This window comes from Aquarana catesbeiana, linkage group LG04 (assembly GCF_042186555.1).
Source record: "Aquarana catesbeiana isolate 2022-GZ linkage group LG04, ASM4218655v1, whole genome shotgun sequence".
NCBI lineage: Eukaryota > Metazoa > Chordata > Amphibia > Anura > Ranidae > Aquarana > Aquarana catesbeiana.
The window spans coordinates 90,837,997-90,862,223 of NC_133327.1; the positions used below are offsets into that span (position 1 = coordinate 90,837,997).

A 24,227-nucleotide genomic window follows, 5' to 3' on the forward strand; every position below is an offset into this window, starting at 1 on the left:
CAAATCATCAAGTGAGACTTTTCTTGGACATCGGGCGCTCCTCTCCAATCATCCAAACACATCTACAATAAACTCTTGCCTCTTACCTATTAAAAAATATATCCATCCTTCCAATCACAATTTTGTAAAATAACAGTCTGTGGGAAAAGTATAGGCAAAGGACCAAAGAATAACAATGCAGAGACCTTTTGTTATCGGTGTCATAGTGTATACTCTTGGCTAACATATGTACCCACTTCAAATGGAAATCAACCATTTACATATTCCTAACAATCAGCCAACAAGCCCTAACTAACCTCTGTAGCTACACGCACTATGGAGCAATTCATTCTCAAATTTCGAACCAGAAGCACTAAAGTTGTTCAAGTCATCTTGTCAGCACATCTTTCCCTGCTCCCCTGCTTGAATGACTTCAGTCATTTGAGGATGAAAATGGCCAACCAAGCAGACATCCAAGGCACCAGACAGTTAGCAAAGAGTGCAAACAGCAGAGAACGGTCATTTTGGCAGGATGATGCAAGATCTTACTCATTTTTTTTTAAGATACCGTTTGGATTTATGCTGCCACTTAGCCCCAGAAAATAGAGAGGCACTGGCAGAACTGTGCATATGCACTCCTCTGTGTGAGATTGGAGGGCTGGGAGGTTGCCGAGTCACTGCGGAGAAGGGGGAGCAGAAACAGCTGAGCTGCTGAAAGAAGGACTTGAAGAGCTTCTGGACTCATTAAACTGGTTGTAAACCCTTACACACTATTTTTCCCTACAGGTAAGCCTATAATAAGGCTTATCTGTAGGTACTGGAAATATCTCCTAAACCTGCACAGTTTAGGAGATATTTACCATAAACGCTTGCGCCGATGACGTCATTGGCGCATGCGCACTGAAGAAAGGGCACGATTGTGCCATTTCTAAAGGGCCCGTGCCTTGACCGTCAGCTCCCGCGTGCATGCGCGGGAGTGATGTCACGCGACTTCAGACAGCCACAGAGCCAGAGTGCACGGCCCCGGAATGAAGACGGGTAAAGATGGATGAGGCCACCAACGGGGACCTCGGGGACATCGCAGGCATCGTTTGCAGGTAAATGCATACTAGCCCATTATGCTTTTACTTTGCAGGAGAAAAAAGAGGAAGTAAAATCCATCAGGGTTTGCTTCCTCTTTAAGATGGGAATTAAGACCCATCTTTTGCACTGAGCTTCTGTCTGCTGCGTGTGGATCTGCCTCGGAGTTGCGTGCATAGCCTATAGAAGTGGATGTATCAGCAGCTGCACAAACGCAATCACATTAATATTTGACATACACAGAGGAGCAGGTGAAGGGATCAAAACACATGGGGGTTGATTTACTAAAACTGGAGAGTGAGATATCTGGAGCAAGATCTGGAGCAGCTGTGCATGGTTACCAATCAGCTTCTAATTTCATCCTTTCCAATTAGGCTTTGACAAAAAAAACTGGAAGCCAATATGTTTCTTTGCAGAGCTGCACCAGATTTTGCACTCTCCAGGTTTAGTAAATCAACCCCACAGTGTCTACATTCAGATCAGTGCACTCGCTCCTGCCTGCAAGTCACATGTTGTGTCCATGCAGCCTCCGCGTGTGCATCCACTTCTATGGGCTGCCTGCACGCAGCTCTGATGTGGATTCACAAGCAGCAGACAGCGGCTCAGATCTAAGGACAGGTCTGACTGCCTGTCTGAATGAGCCCTTAGGGATTCTGCTGTGATAGGGGAGAATCAGGGGTACAAACAGCCATACGAGCACTGTACTGACATACACAGACTAGTTTTATTTATTATGTGTGTTTGTACTATGAACACAATGGAGTTGATTTACTAAATAGACTATTCACTTTGCAAGGGAACTGACCCTAGAGCAGGGGTCTCAAACTGGCGGCCCTCCAGCTGTCACGAAACTACAAGTCCCATCATGCCTCTGCCGGTGGGAGTCATGCTTGTAACTGTCAGCCTTGCAATGCCTCAAGGGACTTGTAGTTTTGCAACAGCTGGAGGGTCGCCAGTTTGAGACCCCTGCCCTAGAGATTAGTGAATGCGGAGTTCCATCATCCAATTGTGCAAAAAAATATGCCCTTTTTTTCGTTTTTTTTTTCTTTCCTTACACATGATAAATTTCACTAAGTCCTGGAGAAAATTCACTTACAAAGTGAACAGCTTATATACCTTTAGTAAATCAACCCCAACAGGTGTTTATTACTGACCTTTTTTCCATGCTGATGCCAGGAGCCTGATCGCCAGTGTAAAGTCCTTTTCCATTCAAGCCTTGCTCTGCTTTAGACTCCTAATAAAAAGAATGGTTAGGCCAGTTATTATATATGGTTGAGGAAGTGTGCACGGAAATGTGGTTCGAGGCACTGAAGACATTATCTCTATTCCAGATGTCAAATTCTTTACGGGTCAAAGCAGATCTTTAAAACAGGTATTGCACAATGTATTAACAAAGGAAATGAAAAGGAAGGCGGTGGAAGATGTGGATTTTGTACAGGATAGGTATGGGAAATTACAAATGCAGATTTTCACATTCTCTGGCAGAGAAGGCCAACTAATTGAAGCTTTAGATTTCAGCACTGGAGTCCTGTGATCACTACTGAACAAGACTATCTGCATGCCCTCTATGTTTGTGTGGTTTTCACACCACAAACCAAAAACATACTAGCAGGTTAACTGGCTTATGACCAAGCAAAGACTGTTTTTTTTTGTTTTTTGTTTTTTGGAAAGAGCGCGATGAGAAAGAACCTCTGTCAGGTTTTTACTGTTGGCTCTACAGCTTCTGATATGATTTCACCGAACTTTCTTTCTGGCAACTCCCTGATGCATTGCATTCTACCATAACAGGAAAGGAGAGGAAATTTCCTGAATTGCAATACCAACAAACAGGACCTGACAGCTGTTCTAACCCTTTGCCACTCTTCGGACAACAAATATTTGTATTGCTGTATGTATCCCTTCTAGAGATCTCTCCCCTTACTTCCTATCCTGGTGAGATAGGCAAGGACAAAGACAGTAGGCTGGAGAGGTTTTAACCTTTCTTACTTGTCAAAAAATGTCTAGCGTTGGACTTAAAAACTAAATTCTAATTTACTGATGACCTGTTGGGGCTTTTAAAGCATCGCCTATAGAAAATATAGGCTGTTGTTTAGCAAGCACATGCAAATGTAAAGCTTGACATGACGGGTATCTATTCACAGTACACCTTATCATTTATATTTTACTAAAAATAGGGTAATATATTGTGTTTTTGTACTCTAAAATTAACCTAAATCCACTATTTTTGTTCTCCAAGGTCTCTACTTTAAGAAAATACATAAAGTTTGGGGTTTTTTAAGCAATCTTAAAAGAAAAAATAATAAATGTGCATTTTTTTGCAGGCTAAAAATGTGCAATTATTGTTTGTTCGGTTTGTTTTTTTAATAGGACTTAAGTCCGTGTACACTCACCTACCTCCGATCCAATCTGGTCCGCGAAAAAAATACTGGAGGATCCGTTGTCCTCTGTCTAGGCGAATTGGATCAGGTTGGAGGGCAGTTGGGTGTAAACGGACAGCAGAATCCATTCCGCCCATAAAGCTCTGTCCATGTTTTCTCTGCAGAAACTGAGCAGACATGGACCTCTCATCTGCCCGCTCTGCTCTGATCAGCAGGGAATCAGCAGACAGATCCTCTGCTGATCATAACCGAGTCTGCCCCATGTGTAGGCCTAACAAGTAACATGCTACAGAAGGTAAACTTTTATTTTACAAAAAAAAAAAAAAAAAAACACCTTACAGGTCTTTTAACCCTTACCTACTCTATCCAAAACTTAAAAACTGGAGCTGTAGAGTGGCACCAACATCAATGAAGTGTTGAAGAACATCTAATTGATCTGTCTGTGCCTACAGCAGCCTGAGTCTGGATTGAAGAAGGCTTTTCATATTTGACAAGTTGAGCCCTTCATGATTTCAGATGTTCTCAGGTTTTGAGGAACTGACTATTTGACAACTGTTCTTTGTTTTTGTTTTTTAGCTTTTTTCTTTTAGAACACTGGGCAGAAACACAAAAAAATTCTCAGCTCTATCTTGCATAATTGATGCAGCTCATAAAGGTGATTAGATAGGAAAGAAGTCTGTAGTCGTATATTAGATACAAAACAAAGTTATTTATATTCACTTTCACCAGCTGCTACATTGATCACAAAAACAGCAATTAAACAGGAGGGCTACTGTTCATTATTATAGGACCTCAGCTGTCTATTAACACTAATAAGAAGTCCCAAATGCACATTTGGAATCCCCCCGCCAAAGAAAAAAAAAACAAAACATGCATGTCCTTCCATCATATTGGGAAACCTTGAAGCGGTAATGTAATCCTATAATGAGATAAGTACCAGGCCTGCCATTGCTGACCCTCTTCTAAAAATACCCACTGTATGGCACTTATACTGAACCACCACCTTCCTGACATGGTACAAGCATACAGAGCAGGATATAAATGAGAGACTGCTGCAGGGAAACAACACGCCGCAACTCCTTCTTAGTGCTCTGACCCTAAAGCTTTGCCAAGCTGAGCTATTGAACCAAACAGGAAAGCAGAGTCCACAAGATGACATACACAAAACGGGTGGTTTATTCAAAGATCCACAAACAGCAGTGAGAATTCCTTGATTTATTCTGCACTACAGAACTTACCCATAAGGCTAATATTGTTCTCATGGTCTGTAGTTAAAGTAGTTGTAAACCTCAGACATGAAATAAGAACAAAGCATATCCCTCTATAGTGTGTACTTGTCTCAATTAAAAGCACTAATTGTCATTTCTGTCTGCTTCTTAGTTCCTCTGCTATCAGCAGAAGCTACTTTTGACAGGTTTTCCTGACACCATGAGAAAAATGGAGACAGGGGAGGGACCTCCAGCTGATTGACAGCCTCAGCTCTGTTCCTGTGTGTAGAAGGGTGTCCCTTTCCTCCAATCAGCTCTCAGAGCTCAACTCACTGAGCTCTGCAGAGTGAGACTTCAACAATACTCCCCCTTTTTCTGAACTGCCAGACAAGCTTTATAAATTCTGCACTTTGAATGGATGTAGAGAAAAGAAGATTGCAGATAAATAGGTCCAACTTCATTGGATACAGTATATGTAAGGGCTTAAGCCACTTTAAGGCATTCTTACTGCTGTATGTGCATTTTTAATAAACTTCCTATTTTATTTATTACTCTTATAGACTCTTGCTTTCCTGATTGATGCAGCTCTATAAAGTCAGAAAAAAAACCAACAGAAATCCTTCTCTGTATACTCGTTTTGGGTCAGTGACTCAAGGTATTAAACTAGAAAATCAGCATGACAGCCAGGCAACTTGCATTTTCAGAAGGAGAGGTTAGCAATGGCAGCCTAGAGGTTTCCCTCATGCCATGCTTCCTTTAAAGCCAAACTCTGGTAAATATTAAATATGCAACGGCAAGGGTTCACTGCTTGTTTATTCTACAGAAGAGTTAAAGTAGAAGTTTCCCCTAAAACTTCATGTACACGGCACGCTGTTTAACTTCTCCTGAACAATTTACCTTGACAAGATAGAAACAGACGTCTAAAAATGTCAGTTTAGCCGCGTTTACATGACGTGTTTGCGTCTAGAGGTGTTTTAAAAACAAAAAAATATATATATATTATTTTTTATTTTATTTGTTAAAATGAAAAACATCTGAAAATAAGTTAAAGCGTTTAGCAGCGTTTACAAGCTGTTACAGGCATTTGGCGTTTCAAATGCCTCTGAACATCTGTCCTGAACGCATTTTTTTGCGTTCCAAAAACTGCTTCTAAACTCACCTGCCTAGAAACGACTATAAACGACCCTGTGTACACGTACTGATAAGATAACATAGAGGAGAGTTCAGGGGCAGCTGAAAAAAAAACCTAACTGCTCCTAAACGTCCGTTTACCAGTAGCAGTGAACATGAGGCCTGTTACTAATCTACTGGCATCCAAAATCTAAGACTAACCTATCTGGCCCTGTAAAGAAGAAATCGCTAAACCTACCTTTTCTGAAGCCGCTCCGGTTCGATTCTATGCTGAGCTGTCAGCAGCGGCTTCTCTGTGGAGGTGGGTGCAGAAGTCACAGCCGACAACGGAAGCCCCATAGAAACTCAATAGGTGATGTCACTTGGCAGCCGTTGTCGGCTGTCTCCTGCACAGAGCTTCCACCGCTGGAGACCGGATCGGTTTCAGAAAAGGTATGTATAGCAATTTTTACTTTACAGCAGTGGTCTCCAAATTTTCTAAACATTGGGCCGGTTTACTGTCCTTCAGACTTGATGGGGGCTGGACTGTGGCCAGTGGGAGTAAACAATGCCCCATCATTGGTTTTAGTGGAAGGAATAGTGCCCTATTAATATCGGTGGGAGGAATAGAAGCCCATCCTTGGTGTCAGTGGGAGGAATAGTGCCCCATCCTTGGTGTCAGTGAGAGAAGTAGTGCCCCATCCTTGGTGTCAGTGGGAGGAATAGTGCCCCATCCTTGGTGTCAGTTGTGGGTGGAATAGTGCCCCAAGGGCCGGATAGAGGCAAGCAAAGGACCACTTCTATACAGGACTAGAAAGGTTACTCTTAGATTGTGGATGCCAGTAGATTTAGAGATTTTAGTATTAGGGTGAACTTCTACTTTAAAGCAACTGATACTCCGCTTCAGTGGCAGATGGTGCTCCTCATGTTACACCGATGGACTGTCCCTCAGCATCATCATGCCCAATGCAGAGCTATGGACCCTGCCTCAGTCTTGATGACCTTAGACCGCTGGCGCATGGGTGAGAAGATACTGAAGGGACTGGTCTAGCAGCAAGAAGGATCAGGTAAGTTACTCTTCCTTTTACTGCCTCCTAGACCTAAAGTAGCAGTTAACCCTTTCGGTGTGGGTGCAGTCCCATTACAAGGGAGTTGCAGAGTTTCCCAGAGTTGGGCTTTAGGGCCTAAACAGCTTAGTCAGTTACATAATATAATCTATTTAAGCCACAAGACATGAAAAGACATTGTTCAGCTTGTCAGACTTACTACTTTATTGTTGCTGTTCCGTCCACGCCAGGAGAACCACCACCTGCCTCCCTTTTTTGGCATCTTGTCTCTCATCAAAGTGTCCACAGTGACCTGTGATAAATGCACGGTGACCACAGTAAAAGGAAAAAAAAAAGAAGAAAAAAGCAAAAAACAGAAAAACATCTAAATGAATGAAATAATAGGCCAACCAAAAAGAAACATGTAGAAAGCAATGAACCAATGACAAGCAAGCACAGGTATGAGAAACATACATACTGTCTGCTGGCCACAGAGACTAGAAAAACAAAATCTAATGGAATCTACCAGAGCACAGACGAAATCAAAGCAAGAGTACTTGAAAAAAAACACAAAAAAAAAAAAAACAAGAAAAAGAAAAACATAAAAATGTGTTAGTATTTGGAGTTACATACAGACATGAACACTCGATGGAGATGAAATGTTTGCCAAGGACAACTTCACCCAAAAAGGATTATTCCATTGTAGGAGAAACAGCACTGGAAAATCTGGTGCAGCTATGCATGGTAGCTAATCAGCTTCTAACTTCAGCTTGTTTAATTAAGCTTTGACAAAAAAAAAAAAAACCTAGAAGCCGATTGGTTTCTATGCACAGCCGCACCAGATTTTGCTAAAGTTTTAGTAAATCAACTCCATTGTGTTTGATCTCCCACTAGACTCTTAAGGATAAACTCCAGGCATGCAGTTAGAAAGTTAGCACATATATGGAAACTAATTTTATCTGCCTAAGGATTTGTGACCCTGTCCACCCTGCCAGACACCATATCCAGGTCATAGACCTCCCTGCAAACTGCAGTTAGCGCAGAACTCAACTGTATCTGAGGACCACAACCTGAAAATGCTATTTAATTCATTTTTTAATATTCAAAGCAAACTCGTCCATCTATCCATTTTCGATTGGGAAATCACTTTGGGAAACACCCTCCCCCCTTGCATTTCTTGCTGCAGCCATCTTGAAAAAGGGCAGATGATTCATGTATCATTTACTTCCAGGAATCCGTCTGCCCCTAGCTCAGGCATGCAGGCAGAAGGGTGTGCTTAGCTGAGAAAATGTTGGATTTACCAGTCCTTTTAAATGCATTTAGTTAAAAGGGAAATGCCCTGATGAATGATGTAATTAGGAAGTTACACTTGCCAACATTCCAAGATCCTTCTATATTTTCTGTTTAGTAATTTTATTGAGGTTTTATAACAGAAAATGTAGTTCTACAATGAAAAAAGGCAGAACAATTCACAATGGCCTGTACAAGCATTACAATGCAGAAAGTCTACATAGTTTTGGTCAGTAAAGGGTGCCAAGGGCTGTGAGAATACAACTTGGCCAAACAATCACCCATGTACCACTAAAAAATGAGCGAGCAATGGAAATATGTATTCCTCATCAGGTGACACAAACCCTGTATGGTTTGGTTACCTCCAAAAAGAGGTAGTGAACCTAAAGAGGGCGGCACCCTTCTATATTTTCACTATGTGAGGTGGTGTCCCCAGGAACTGTCTTTGATTGGGAACAACTGTATTTTGGCTGCATCTAGATGAAGATTTGGCAAATTGGGGTTTGGTCTGTTTTAAATGTTGGCAAGAGGCAGTACACAAAGGACAAAACGACAAAATAAGACAGAGTCAGAACTGCAAGAAGAACTCCATTAAAGGATGGACTTAGGGCATTAGGATATAAAAGTAGCCATTGTGTATTTCCATTGTTACCATCCACCAATAAGCTGATGAACGCTGCACAAAAATTGACGTTTCAGTTTTAGCAGTTGGAAAATTGAATCACCTGCTGTTCTGGGGACATCAGTGGTAAGAGATAGACCTACCACAATTTTCAGTTTTACCCTGAATGCCAAGGATATTAAAAAGCCTAGAGATGGTGTCACACTTCCACAGTAGCTTCTTCTTCATGTACAATAGTGAAGTTATTCGGGAGGCCAGGTGTAGGAGATGCCTTTAATATGTCATTGTGGATGGAGGATGCAAACTACTGCATGGAAATCTCACCAGTGGAATCTTCATAAGATGCCAGCAAGTGACTCGATTTTCTAGGACCCACACAAAAAAATAACAACATGTATGTTTTGGGTGAAGTTTTCGATGTTGAGCTTTGCTGTGTGGCCGCTAGAAGTTGCACTGCCTCTCTATGGAAAGTCTTCTGGCCATGCTCTGTTAAAGCCTTTCCTGTTGGAATGGTCAGACAGTCTGATGTGCATGATTTAGAAGATGAAGATCCTGGCAAGGAGATTTTCAGGGAAGAGGCTTTGTGGACCCCAGTGGTGGTAACACAGCAAAGATTTCGTAGAATGTAGATACAACTTTATTTATTTTTGGCCCCCTCAGTCTAAACCAGGGGTCTCAAACTGGGGGCCCTCCAGCTGTTGCGAAACTACAAGTCCCATGAGGCATTGCAAGGCTGACAGTTACAAGCATGGCTCCCACAGGCAGAGGCATGACGGGACTTGTAGTTTTGCAACAGCTGGAGGGCCGCCAGTTTGGGACCCCTGGTCTAAACCCTTAGGAAAGGACCAGCTTTAAAAGAACATTAAAACGTAAAGACTCTACCGAATCTTTGTTTTATTTCATCTGTTCTGGATAAACAACTGTTTGCTTATTATTTACAATAAAGATGGCAGTAATTTAGGTTACAGCCCATGAAAAGCAAAGGGCAAAGCACTGGAAAAAACAATATTGTGGGCAGAAAGAAAACTGGATAAAAAAAAAAAAAAAAACATTCTTATAGACTAGGCGAGGCATGCGTGTTTCCCTTGGTACCGCTCTGGCATTGCCTGCGACTAGAACAAACACACAAGAGAACGCCAACTAAATTGGATGCAGCATTTACTGGTATAACTCACAAGATGTCCCCTTCCAGTGTGTGATGAAAAATGCGAAAGAGATACAATGGAACCATGAACTGTTTGAGGATAATAAATGTGCATTGTAATGTTCTCTGGAAACCATCCACATGTACTGAATTTTAAAGTGGTTGTAAACCCCCCCAAAAAAATGCAAATCCTGGTCCCTTAAAGCAGATTAAACAGCACAGTGCTTGTGTTGTGTAATCTGCCCCCCTCTAAACCGTAACATGACAGTCGGACGGTTTCCAGGGCTGCTGCAGGAGGGGCCGAGTGGCCATGACATCAGAGGGAGATCTCGGCCCCTCCTGCAGAAGACATCCATCGGAGCTGTACAGTGGCCGCGAGTCATGTGACTGGCCTGAAGATCGCTCTAAATAGTTATTTACAAGCCTTGTTTTTATAGAAGACTTACACATTGTGCTATGCCAGGCTCTAATAGAGGGGCTGGCATAGATTTACTTATATAAGCCAAGAACTTATCTGATCCTCCCCCAGGAAACAGTGCTTTGCCATAGCTCCCAACTATCCCTGATTTCGAGGGACTGTCCCTGATTTCGAGGAATGTCCCTCTGTCCCTCATTTGGATCTGATCTATGTAGTTCTATATAAAATGCACTTTTTATCTATCAAAAAGTGTTTCCCAGTGCTAAACCTTTCATCTGATTTCTAAATTGCTGCATTTGTAAATTCCAAAAGCCAATATAAAAGGAATAGTAGTGGTAAAAAAAAAAGGACTTGTGGGTTTAACCAATTTTGTACAAGTGGTAAGGGGTGTGTCCTATGCCTGCATACTTTTGCTGATAGGTGTCTCTCATTCCCATCTCAAAAAGTTGGGAGGTAGGACATTGCTACACTCCAGCACAGGACTCTCTCTTGGTGTCCCCACATCCAATGCAAGGCTAGGGTCCCTGCATCTGTTCCGATGACAGCTGCAGTGTGGAGTAGAAATGGGTTTAGCAGTGCAGGATTGAGTAAGTAAAACTGCTATTCCCACCCCCTAGACATAAATGGGCAGTTAACCCTTTACCATAAGGAAGCAGCTCCACTGCAAGAGAGGACTTTTATTTATCCCGGAGTTCAGCTTTAACATCTACTGTATAACCATCTTATGTTTTCCTATTTATTTCTGAAATACAGCTCTACATACAGACGTGCCCACATGTATTCTATAACTGTATTGTCAATATCTGGAAGAGAGAGATATGGCGCCATGGACTATACCTAGCTCCAGTAAACAGCTCTGTATAAATACTAAGCTTGTTTGAATAGCCGTAGCTTCCAGATTAGATAATCAGCCATTGTGCAGGGGGGTGGGGGGGTGGGGGGGGGGGGGACATTCTCAAACAAATAATTCTGTTCCTATCCAGGGAGAGAGAATGGCGCACAGCTATAATGGGTAATTACATGATTCATGTCTTATTATTCTCGGGATAAACAAAGCGAGTTCTAATGGAAAATATTGCTGTGCGACCAATCTGTCCTTATGAAAAAGCATCTGACAATAGGGCTGCTCAATTATGTTTCTATATGAATAATGAGTTTCCCGTAGCAACCAACTCCATCATGCAGCACAAAGCTTTTCTCTTTCTGCCAACAATCGTTCGCTCCTAACCTCATAAATGAAGATCCTTTGCTCCGAGTGGTAAAGCTCTGGCACACTGCTGAGTTATTTAAGAGGGAATGACCCCCCCGCCCCCCCTTTATAAAACTTTTATTGCTGGAAGACAGATGGAAGTCAGAAGTATTACAATTGTAAGAAATGTTCTATTAAATGGATCTGTGTGCCATATGTTAAGGAACTATCTTTATACAGCATATTGAATATTAATTTGTCATCTATGCATAAAGCTTGTATACGTAAAGTGTATCTAAACACAAGAACAAAAAAGCGATATATTGAAGCATACTAATTCGTAGCACTCTTTCAGACAAGCAGCCAGGAGGGCAGTAAAAACAAGCAGCAGAGCCGCTGTTTTACCACCTTTTGGCCGTCTACCTGAATTGTAACAATACAGCCAGACAGGGCTGAACCCAAACCATGGTTATAATGCTTTGCTTCGCGGACATGGCATTTTTAACTGGGGGTTAGACAGGCGGAACTGCTGAATCCGAATGCTTGGCTCGCAGTCGTCATGCAGTCCTACAATCTAAAATTGCCATTCAGCAAATAACAAAAAAAGTACAAAAAAAAAAAGGACAAGAGATAGACAATCAGGAGCTCTGTAGTAGCGCCTCCTGAACGCCTGTCAGTTCCGCTGCTATACCGCCCTCTGAAAAGTAATCTACCACGGACTTCTTTCCAGTGATAAGCAGTACAACTAAGGCCCCTTTCATACGATCGGCCCACAAAGACCTGCCTATCCGTTTTTCAGGCGGATGTCAGCTGAAATGTGTCCGATGACACCCGCCTGCCATCCGATCCGACAAGATCCGCTGAAAACAGAAGGATGGCGATACGTTCAGCATCCGTCAAGCAGGTCAGATGGGATCGGCTAAAAATGCACATGCTGTCAGTTTTCATCCGATCTTCACATAGAGAACAGCGGAGCTCTGACAGGTCCGTCCCTGCACAGTGAGCGGAGACGGACCTGTCATCATCCGCCTGCTCAGCGGGGATCAATGGAGCCATCCCCCGCTGAGCAGATCCACCCCGTGTGACTTGCCTGTTTACTGAACAAATAACCACCATTTTGAAATTTAAAAGCCCTCTTAACTGAACAATGCATTATGGTAACTGCATGGCGTTAACTACAATAACAGCATTAAGCTTTTTTTTTTTTTTTTCTTTTTTTGGTTTTTCATAGGTCTATATATTTTTTTTTCCTCCAGATTTACAAGCTGGCTAGTAAAAGTGACAATTACAGGAGAGTTAGAGAAAAATCATAACACTGCTGGGGGTGCTTAGAAAAGTTACCAGTTGCTGTAGCTACTTGAAGCAGAGTTCCAGGCACAAATTGAACTCAGTTTAAAAAAAAAAGAAGAACACCCCCACCCCCCTCGTTTTTGGATATTTTTTTTCTTCATAGCTTTTTGGTATGTTACCCTCCTCCTTCCCCTCCGTTGCCTTCTGGGACCTGTGTGTGTCCCAGAAGACAATCGGACCATTCAGGATGCGCCGTGCGACTCACACATGCGGAGTAGGAAGCAGGCTGTGAAGCCGTAAGGCTTCACTTCCTGTTTCCCTTAGTAAGGATGCCCTATGCCTGCAACCAGAACCGATGGACAGGTCGGCTTTGGGTGCCGACATCGCGGGCTCCCTGGACAGGTAAGTGTCCCTATATTAAAAGTCAACAGCTATAGTATTTGTAGCTGCTGACTTTCATTTTTTTTTCACCCAGGCTGGAACTCCGCTTTAAAGTGGAACTTTAGTCAGAAAATTAGGTCCTGCTAGATCACTTCAGGCTGATCATGTGCTTCCAAAAAAAAAAAGTTGAAATCCATGCGTCCGGCGCCCTACATGTAGATTAGGGGACAGGCGCATGGATTGGGAGGGGGGGCGTCACCTGTGCGCCCTGCATGTGCAGCCGTCACTGGGTATGGCTATGTAAAAAATTAAAAATAAGTGTCTATACTGCTTAAAATCCAGTAATACAAAGTCTCCCCTGTTCTGCACATGCTCAGTTGCTCTCTATTTTTAGAAACTGCCGAATTTGTAGAGGCCGATCTGCTGACAGCCTTATAGCAGAATTAAACCCTCCTATCCTTTACAGTCAAGGAAGATGCTTCTGTTTGATCTGCAACTGCAATGATGCTGCACATGTAATCAGTTATGACACCAGCTATTTGATGGTTTGACAGTTTGGTTGAGGACACAATCAAATGTTACAGTTAGCAATCCCGGCATTCCAGGAATGTAACTGTTTTTTAAAACTATTAAATTGATGGGTTTAGTTCTGCTTTCTGATTTACTGCTGTTCAGGGGCTCTGGGCGTTTTTGCAAAATGGCAGCCTCCAGCAAGAAGAAACAGGAACAATTCTGGATTTACAGCACACACTAATTTTGGTAGCATTATTATTAATATGGAATGTACGCTCCTTGCTAAAGATTTTTTTTTTTAACAATTTGTTATGGGTAAAGTTCTGCTTTAAGCCAGCCATAGACGAGTTTAAATCTCGGGTGGTTCATCAGGAACTGGCTGAGATTCTAACCATGTATGGGCAGGCTGAATGTACCCAAGTTGATTGATTGATCAATCAACCTGGGTACAACCAGACTGTCAGATTTTACCTGCGATTATTGCCAGTGGCTATTATTGCGGGGGGGGGGGGGGGGGGGGGACCTAGGAGGACTTCCCTCACCTAGGGGGGCTTCCCTCACCTAGGACGACTTCCCTCACTCTGCTGGGTGCTGCTCCATCTGAGGTTTAGTAAATGAATTTTACAGAGGAAGGGGGAATTCGAACTCTGGGTGATTTTGACTTTGAAGTAGATATTTGTGCTGGAAGGGTGGTATTTTACCTCTGCACGGAGTGTTACATACCAATGACCTCTGCACTGTTCCTTATATACTACTGACCCCTGCAATCTACCATACATACTACTAATCTCTAAACTCTGTTTTCTACTACTGATCTCTGCACTCGGTTAGACTTCCAACTGACCTTTTGTGGTTCACTCTGTGGGATTAGCGCCTGATCCTTTGCACTGTGTGTTACATACCACTGACCTCTGTAATCTGCATTACATAATATTAACCTCTGAGTTACTCACTACTGATCCCTGTGCTTTGCGATATTTACTACTGACCTCTGTTTTACATACTACTAACCTCTAAACACTGTTACTTACTACTGATCCCTAAACTCTACTTGACTTACGCCTGACCCCTGTATACTTCAAACCTTCCTTACTTTTAATTGGGGGCCGCACAGTGGTGTAGTGGATAGCACTTTCACCTAGCAGTAAGAAGGGTCGCTGGTTCAAATCTCAACAATGACACTATCTGCTTGGAGTTTGCATGTTCTCCCTGTGCCTGCGTGGGTTTCCTCCGGGTACTCTGGTTTTCTACCACACTCCAAAGACATGCTGGTAGGTTAATTGGATCATGTCTAAATTGCCCCTAGTATGTATGAATGTGAGTTAGGGGCCTTAGATTGTAAGCTCCTTGAGGGTAGGGACTGATGTGAATGTATAATGTATATGTAATGCGCTGCGTAAATTGACAGGGCTATATAAGTAACTGAAATAAAAAATAAAAGATAATTGGGCTTTGCTGTACCCTGGTGATCTTTCATCTCTTCCGTGTTGTTTTGGTAGATCTCCACCTTTCCAGGGTTGCCTAACCCTGCAATAAACCTTTGGCTGCATTGGAGCATTTTCCTGCAAGAGACTTGATCCATCACTGTATGTAGAAGGAAGGAGGAAAAACATAACACATGCTACTGCCAAAGTGTTGAAATCATTTTTGTCAGGTCATGTTGCTCATGACCAGCAGATTTATTCCCTCTGGTCACTCTGGTATGATATCTGGCCATCTATGAGCATCCTAAGGTGTTTTTACTCCCCAGCTCCCAGCAGGCATAGAAACATCTGCTTTTGAGGAACAAACATAATATTACAGTGCACAGATAGGCACGCCATGTCTTGTTTAGCTGTGCTATGATATTAGTCCTGCCTCTTCTGCACTCTGCTGGCTGTAATTAGAATCACAACTGGGGAGCCGAGTTCCTCATTTACAGTACCGCAGGGGGACATAAACTCACATTCACACTGCAGGATTATTACATTTTTCCCCAAATTATTTGTTTTGCTCTCTGGAGACACCAGCTGAATAGTTCTATTATTTTAGTAACAAGCATTGTTCTGTTTTTGTCTTTCATAGCTCTATTATTTTGCCTGACAAACAACCATTCTGTCAATTTTCCATTTTAGATTACATAGGTTGTGCCCTTTTAACACAATACTTCATATTAAACATGTATGTGATATATATTTGTGTAAACCTAAACCCTCAATTAAATATGTTTTTTTTTAATATACAATAATTTACTTAAAGTGGTTGTAAACCTCAGAGATGAAATATGAACAAAGTGTACCCTTCTATAGTGTGTACTTGTCTCAATCCAGAGCACTAACCGTCATTTCTGTCTGCTGCTTCTTTGCTCTGCCATCATCATGAATTACTTCTGAGGAGTTTTCCTGACACCAAGAGAAAAAAAAAAGGTGACAGGGGAGGGACCTCCAGCCGATTGACAGCCTCAGCTGTGTGCTGTGTGAAGGGGGGCGGCAATTCCCTCCAATCAGATTCCAGAGCTCTTATTGATGTAACTTCAGCTCTCATAGTTACATAGTTGGTGAGGTTATAAAAAGACACAAAGTCCATCCAGTCCAACCTGTGTGTGTGCTTATATGTTAATAGTACATTGTATACCCCTGTATGTTGTGGTTGTTAAGGTGCCCATCTAATAGGTAAAAAACTGAGAGATCCTGTGTAAATCTTGCAGTTTGAATGGATGTAGGGTTAAGACGGCTGCCCATAAAACAGGTACAATTGATGTAGGAGGATTGGTTTGATCTCTGTGTAGTACCTGAGACCAAGGGAAGCCCGTCCATTAAGGGTGCACAGGCACCACCTCCCATCCTATCCATGCCTCTGCCCCCCCTATCCAATGCATCCAGCCCCTTGCAGGACGCCGGGCGCATGAATTACAGTGGCGGGGGCATTTTTTTGAAGCACTGATTAGAGCCAGAGGCTCTAATAGGCTTCAAAATAGTGTGGACTCCGGGCGCAGAGAATGCACTCACAGCCCACCAAGATGTGTTAGAATAGCGAATGAATATTCGCTATTCTAACACTGGTCCTACTCCCGGCCGATCAGGAAGCGAGTATGAGACCCGTCACTCGATTGGCTGAAAGGACAGGAGATCCTATTGGACACCTAGGAGGAGGGGAGGAGCCGCATGGCGGAAGCGAGGAGGAGAGGACACAGGAGGGGGAAAGGGGTGGTTGTTTGCCGCCCCCCTCCAAAAAAAAAAAACACCAGCCACCACTGCCTGAGACTAGTTACTTCACTGGATATATGTAAGGGTTTACAACCACTTTAAAGTGTCACATAGTTACATAGTAGGTGAGGTTGAAAAAAGACACAAGTCCATCAAGTCCAACCTATGTGTGTGATTATATGTCAGTATTACATTGTATATCCCTGTATGTTGTGGTCATTCAGGTGATTATCTAATAGTTTCTTGAAACTATCGATGCTCCCCACTGAGACCACCGCCTGTGGAAGGGAATTCCACATCCTTGTCGCTCTTACAGTAAAGAACCCTCTACATAGTTTAAGGTTAAACCTCTTTTTTTCTAATTTCAATAAGTGGCCATGTGTCTTATTAAACTTCCTTCCGCAAAAAAGTTTTATCCCTATCGTGAGGTCACCAATATGGTATTTGTAAACTGAAATCATATCCCCTCTCAAGCGTCTCTTCTCCAGAGAGAATAAGTTCAGTGCTCACAACCTTTCCTCATAACTAAGATCCTCCAGACCCTTTTTTAGCTTTGTTGCCCTTCTTTGGTTTCATATTCCCGATACTTGCCTGTTGTACCATGTACTTGTATGAAAAAGTCTCCTGTTCTCTTTGTACTACTTCCTTTATGTGAAATCCCTGGAGTTCCTGCTAGTCCCTCTTCTTTCCTATTAAAAACTGACCACGATAAGCAGGAGAGCACACCGTGGTCAGTACTCTTATGCAGCTGAGAACAGAGGGAACAGAGGGAATGTGATCACTTATTAAAAAAGGGGGAAAATCTATATACAAATGCTTTGCCTTTCACTCCTATTTCAAACTGAGTGGGTTGTTTTACAAGGTGATCGTTTACAATCACTTTCATGGAAATCATCGTAATCAATCATTCAGCATGTGTGCTGCTTTTACGCACAGCCTGTAATCAGATAAGCAAATAGTGGCTGACAATTTTGCTTATTACATAGCAGACTTTACACCCTGCTGCCTCTACCTAATGGAAAACAGCACACCCTCTGCAGTGTTTGCTTCTATAAAACCCCCCACAATGCACCTGGCAGACACAGACCGTGCCATCTTTGTCCAGGCTGTAAGTTATATGAGAGAGTTCAGAGCAGTGTTTATTTCCTCTTTCCCACTAGAAAAAGTACCCAATTAAAAACTATAAAGGGAGAGATTTACTAAAACAGGTGTACACAGTAACCAATCAGCTTCTAGGTTTTATTGTTAAAGCCAATTGAAGTAGCTGAAGTTAGAAGCTGATTGGGTACTTTGCACAGCTGTACCTGATTCTGTGTGCGCTTGTTTTAGAAAATCTCCCCCATAGTGTTAGGTCACGGCAATATGTGCTGTACTGACTCATTTTGAATTTCTTATTATTACTTGTGGCAACCTTGACGCATTCAGCTTCCTTCCTACTGACACCACTGAACTAACTTTCTCTACCAAGAGACTGAATGGAGCTTGAATCTGCTAAAGTCCATGTATTTTAATCATTAGTGTTTGTTTTTGAAAAGAAAAAAGGAAAGAAAAATGGTGAAGGAAAGAACTGATGTGGCATTTAGTTCCCCTGTAACCACTCTTATTTTATGATCCTGTAATAAGACTGTACTTCCAAAAACTGCATCATATTTTCCTATTAGTGAAGTTTACAGCAAGTGCAGGTAAAGTTCTGAAGGCTATGGAAGGGGCGCCACCTGTAGGCCACTATGGGAACTCCTCAGAATGAAAATTTTGATACCAGCCAAAAAATTCAAACTTGCCAGTATAGCAAGATGCCACTCTCGACCCTTATCAAACAAGATTGGTTTTCTTAGTATTTAGAAAGCTATGCACGCAAAAAAATAAAACGGCCATGTTCAGTATTAAATCTCAAAGTAGTCTTTACCACTTCAATACAGGGCACTTAGACACCTTCCTGCCCAGACCAATTTTCAGCTTTCAGTGCTGTCGCAGTTTGAATGACAATTGCACGGTTATCCATCACTGTACCCAAACTAAATTTTTATCATTTTGTTCCCACAAATAGAGCTTTCTTTTGGTGGTATTTGATCACCTCTGCGGTTTTTATTTTTTTTCTAAACAAATAAAGAAAGACCGAAAATTTTGAAAAAAATAAACGTTTTGCTTTTGTTTCTGTTATAAAATGTTGTAAATAAGTACGTTTTTTCTTTCACCGATGGGCACTGATAAGGCGGCACTGATGAGGTGGCACCAATGAGTGGGCACTGGCGATGGGCACGGATATGCGGCACAGACGGGAACTGGTAGGCGGCACTGATATGCAGCACTGATGGGCACTCATGGGCATTGATAGGTGACACTGATGCGCACTGAAAGGCTGCAAAGATGGGTTCTTATGGGTGGTACTGATAGGCGGCACTGCTGGGCACTGATAGGCGGCACTGATGGGCATCCCTGGTGGCACTGGCAGTGGTAGGCATTGTGAGTGGGCATTGATTGGCAGCTGCTGGGCACCAATTAGTATTTCCCTGGGGGTCTAGGGGGGGCATACCTGGTGGTCCAGTGTGGATGGCCATCCTGGTGGTCCTGGGCGGCATGATGGTGGTCCTGGGCGGCATGATGGTGGCCCTGGGCGGGATCCAAGGATGGGCTGTGCTGATAAACAATCAGCACAGACCCCCCTGTCAGGAGAGCAGCCGATCGGCTCTCCTCTACTCACTCGATCACCGGCTCTTCCTATTTACATCGTGATCAGCCATGATTGGACAAGGCTGATCACGTGGTAAAGAGTCTCCGTCAGAGACTCTTTACCTAGATCGGAGTTGCGGTGTGTCAGACTGCCACACCGCAATAACGATCGCCACGATGCGCGCCCCCGGGGGCACGCAGCGTCTTAATATCCTGATCACATCATATGACGTCCGGTCAGGATATTGAAACCACTTTTCCGCCGTCATTCTGCTATATGGCAGGCGGCAAGTGGTTAAAATTCTGGTTTAAAAAAAAAGAAAATACCCATTCTATTCATATATGTATTCTTAACTGAAAAAGGTACCTTCTATTGCTCTCAATCTCCAGATTCTTTTTTTTTTTTTCTTTTATATGTTTGCTGCTGTGATGTGACTTCCTGTTTAAGGGTGGCCATATTCGTTCTCCATGGTCCCACTGTGAGGAAGAGCATAGCCACCTTTCCCTACTCACTCCCATGATGGACTATGAACTATAGGATGTGTAGTGTGCATAAGGCAGTGTACATGACTGCAGCTAATGGACACTGCTCATTTCAAACAGACAGGATTGAGGGAGAAAAGAGAGGTTCAGGAGCTCACAGAGGATGTTACAAGGAGGCAGAAAAACACAGTAAGAAAATGTAATGAAAAACAGATTGGAGGACAATTAAAGAGGTTATAACCCTTAAAAGAAAAAAAGAGGAGATACTGTTCCCTTATAACAGGTTAAACAGCACAGTGCTTGTGCTGTTGAATCTGTCTCTCTCTGCTGTAAAAAACCTGGTTGATCGTGCCGGTTCCTGTGTCCCCCTTAGTGTGCTGACCACGGTTATCATGGCTGCGGAGCCATGATTGCCGTGGTCAGTTTATGTGCCTCTGTCATCCCACTGCTCGCCTCTCTCCCCCTCCCTTCCTGCCTGTCAGGTCCAGCTCCTGTGTGTGTGAGCCATCTCCTCTGATTACTTGCCAACCCCTCTTTTCTATCAAGCCATCCTACACTGTGTAAATGTTTGTATAAAACATTGCCTCTAAATACCTTATCTCAGATTTTCTCTGGCCAGTCACGTGACCTCTGGCGGCTCTCCTCCTCCGAGGAGAGCCGCCAGCTAAGGGCTACAGTGGGAGGGGCTGAGCAGACAGCACAGCAGTCACGTGACCTCCCTGGCTGATGTCAGAGGGGGATCGCAGCCCCTCCCACTGTAGCCCTTAGATCGAAGGAGGAGAGCAGCCGGAGGCTATGTGATGGCCAGAAAACATCTGAGAGAAGATAGTAAGAGGCATTGTTTTATTCAAACATGTACACTCTGTAGGATAAATTGATAGAACAGAGGGGCTGGCAATAGTAATTATTTGAGTTTACAACCACTTTAAATAGTGGATATGTGTTATCGTTTTATTGTCACTTTAACAGCTCACTAAGACTTTGTGAGCTGCCAGTGTACAAGTACAGGGCTGGTAAGTGCCCACTACAGTTAAGATCTCTTGCTATGAACAGCTTGCTTGCCATCTACTAAAACTCTGCTATTAACAGCTCAAACTACCAGTCGGTGCTTCTCATAACATGATATTAGAATGATACATGGACAACAGCCCCAGATTTTCATGGAGTGGCCCCAGTTTTGAGTACAAAAGAGTTAACGCTTCTGCTAAAAACTGGACTAATTTGAACCAAATAAAGTACAACTAAACTCCCCATGACAGTCTAAACAAGTACCAAAATCAGTTACTAGGATGCAAACATCTCATAAAATGAAAAAACAAAAAACATATAATTTACCTTCCCTGACAGCCAAATCCCCCTTTGTATGCGTCTCACATGCTCTCCGTCCCAGACACTGCAGCTCACAATAGGAGAGATTTGGCAACAGTGGACAGGTCTAGGTGTAGCCGGATGCTAAATGACAAGCTTACAGTGACAATGCCAATAGCCACTCTCCCTGCAACATCTTTTCATCCCAAAGTAGTGTAAGCAGTTTTAGCCTGCATGGGAGTGACTACTGCTCTGAATTCAGGAACAGTGCGGCATCATTGCTCATCCCCAACATGAAGCTGCATTAGACTTCACAGGCAGGCTCAACAGGTATTTGTGGGACTTTGCCAGGGGAATAAGGAAAAACGAAGAAAAGATGTCCTCATCATTAAATGCTGCAGCACATATTTTTGTTTAACCACTCCCCGTCCGCTGTACGTTTATAAACGCCCTCGGACGGAAAGCGTGATATCTCGGTCATCGCTGCAGCAATGATCTAGATATCATTCTTTAGGGCCAGTGATTCTGCACAAAATATAAGTAATCTGAGCAGATAACGAGGTGCAGGATTACTTTAAAAGGTAGTGGAAGGGGGTTCCACCCCCTCCCGCCGGCACCATCTTTACCAGGCTCTCCTGCGCGATCGGGGAGTCCGTGAAGATGCGACCAGGGGCATCCAGCTCTAGGCACACAGTGAGAGGAACGGTGAGATTGCTCCTCTCACTGTGTGATGTCAGAAACAGGAAGCGATGAGGGTTTGCTCACTTCCCGTTTCTGTTCTTTGTTTACCTGACCGTTACCGAGCAGTAAAGCAGCCAATCAGACCAATCTGATCTGAGGCCAGAGGAGAGATCTGGGGTCTATCAGATACCACATCTCTCCATAAAGAGGACCTGTCACGGCCCATGCTATTACAAGGGATGTTGTTCATCCCTTGTAATAGCAATAAAGTTGATTAAAAAAAAAAAAAGTTAAAAAGGTACAGTATTAAAAAAAAAAAAAAAAAAAAAAAGTAAAAAGAAGAATAAAAATGTAAATGAAAAAAAGTCCCCGTTCCTCATACACACATGCCAACATGCACATAGGTCCCCTGTGCATATGTAAACGACGATCGCACCAGACATGTGAGGTATCGCTGAGATTTTTTTAGGTATGGTAATTTGGCGCTGTTCCACAGGTGGAGGCTATTTTAAAGCAGGACATGTTTGATACCCATTTACTCAGCGTAACAACGTGTTTTATAATTTAACAAACAATTGAGAATTATATTGTATTTTTGTGCATTAAAATTCATTAAAGTGTATTTTTTCTAAAAAATGTAGGTATGAAAAACCGCTGCACAAATATCGTGTGACATAAAAATATGCAACGCCCACCGTTTTATTCTCTAGGGCCTCTGCTTAAGTCCAAGTCCTTTTCTAGCAATAAAAAAATGTTTTTTTACATGTAGGAGAGGAATGTCCGAATTGGCCCAGACCTGAAGTGGTTAATGGGAAGCCAAAAGTTCTATTTTTTTTTTTTTTTTTTTTATGATCTATTTCAAAATGTGGTGTAAATTCCTAATCTGAGAATGTTGGCAAAGACAAAAATGGGTTATGCTACACAAAGCAGGACACAAACACAAAATAGGTGAAGCGAGCCAACCACATCATCGTACATCACTGAAATGTTATGGACAAAATACTTCATTTTCTGGCATTCTTAGGCCTCTTGCACACTGCAGTTCGAAAAAGCTCAGTACAGCTTTTTTGTTTTATTGAGCTAAAATACAGCCCATTAATTGTAATGTGCCTATGCACACAGGCGTGTAAACAAGCGCCGTGCATTCTTCAGTAAAGAAAAATAATTTAAAAATTAGCATTTTTGGTCAGTAATTTACGCCTCATGCGTGCAAATAAAAAAAAAAAAAAAAAAAGTTGTCTGGAAAAAGTAGATGCTCAAACATGAGTATTGTATGCAAGAGGCCTTAAGTGCACTTTCAGGCCTTTCCTGAAGCGAAGACCCAAGTGACTATGGACTGGTGTAAGCTGGTGTCCATTGAGATAGTTACATGTAAGCTCTCACAAGCAGGGCTCTTGCATTGAACTGTATTGTAACTATACTGTCTCCCTTTGTATTGTAAAGTGCTGCACTGTTGGTGTGATATAAATCTTGTATAATAATAAAAATAATAATAATCTTACTGGTCAGCCTACTGCAGTTGAAAAATCCTTTCTGAGGCAGAAACTGTACTCATACTTAAAGAGGAGTTCCACCTGGGAAAAAAAAAAATTAAAGTCAGCAGCTACAAATACTGTAGCTGCTGACTTTTAATACATGGACACTTACCTGTCCAGGGACCCCGCGATGTCGGCACCCAAAGCCGTTCTTCAGATCGTTGCTGCCGCCGCCATTCCTTGTAAGGGAATCAGGCAGCGAAGACTTTCGGCTTCACTCCTGGTTCCCTACTGCGCATGTGCAAGTTGCGCTGTGCGTTCTGAATGGTCCCTGCTGTCTCCTGGGACCTGTGCATCTCCCAGAAGTCAGTGGGGTGGGGGGGGGGGGGTTGGGGACATGGCGTAGTTCGCTGCACAATGTGCGGTGCTCTTTCGCCGGAAGTGGGAGCAAATACCTGGATTTGACAGGTATCAGCGCCCCCCCTGAAAGGTGCCAAATGTGACACCGGAAGGGGGGAGGAATACGATCAGCGGAACTTCAATTTCTGGGTGGAACTTCGCTTTAAGCCAAGTACACACGGGCCAAATATCGGATGGCATTGGTCGGTTCAATAGAAACTGGCTAACAATCGAGCCTTGTGTATGGCAGCCGGCCGGCTTCTGTCGAATATTCATGACCAAAATAGGTCAACTCCCGATCAGCTCTCTCAGCCAATGACTGAGAGCACTGACCGGAGTCTTCTTGCAAGAGGGGCCGCCCCCCTCTCAGAACAGCTC

The 24,227-nt window shown here is 43.0% G+C and overlaps 1 protein-coding gene across 7 annotated transcripts in view; it reads right to left on the reverse strand.

Moving 5' to 3' along the window:
* LPIN1 (lipin 1) overlaps positions 1–24,227 on the reverse strand; it is a 265,282-nt gene that overhangs the window by 45,925 nt on the left and 195,130 nt on the right. For 6 of the 7 annotated variants that reach the window (XM_073625360.1, XM_073625361.1, XM_073625367.1 and 3 more), the window contains 3 exons: positions 7,280–7,357; positions 7,022–7,114; positions 2,214–2,293 (listed from right to left, as the gene is read on the reverse strand). In XM_073625360.1, the coding sequence (XP_073481461.1) occupies positions 2,214–2,293; positions 7,022–7,114; positions 7,280–7,357 (251 nt within the window). The remainder of the gene's footprint in view (positions 1–2,213; positions 2,294–7,021; positions 7,115–7,279; positions 7,358–24,227) is intronic. The other variant, XM_073625362.1, reaches the window with a different exon arrangement.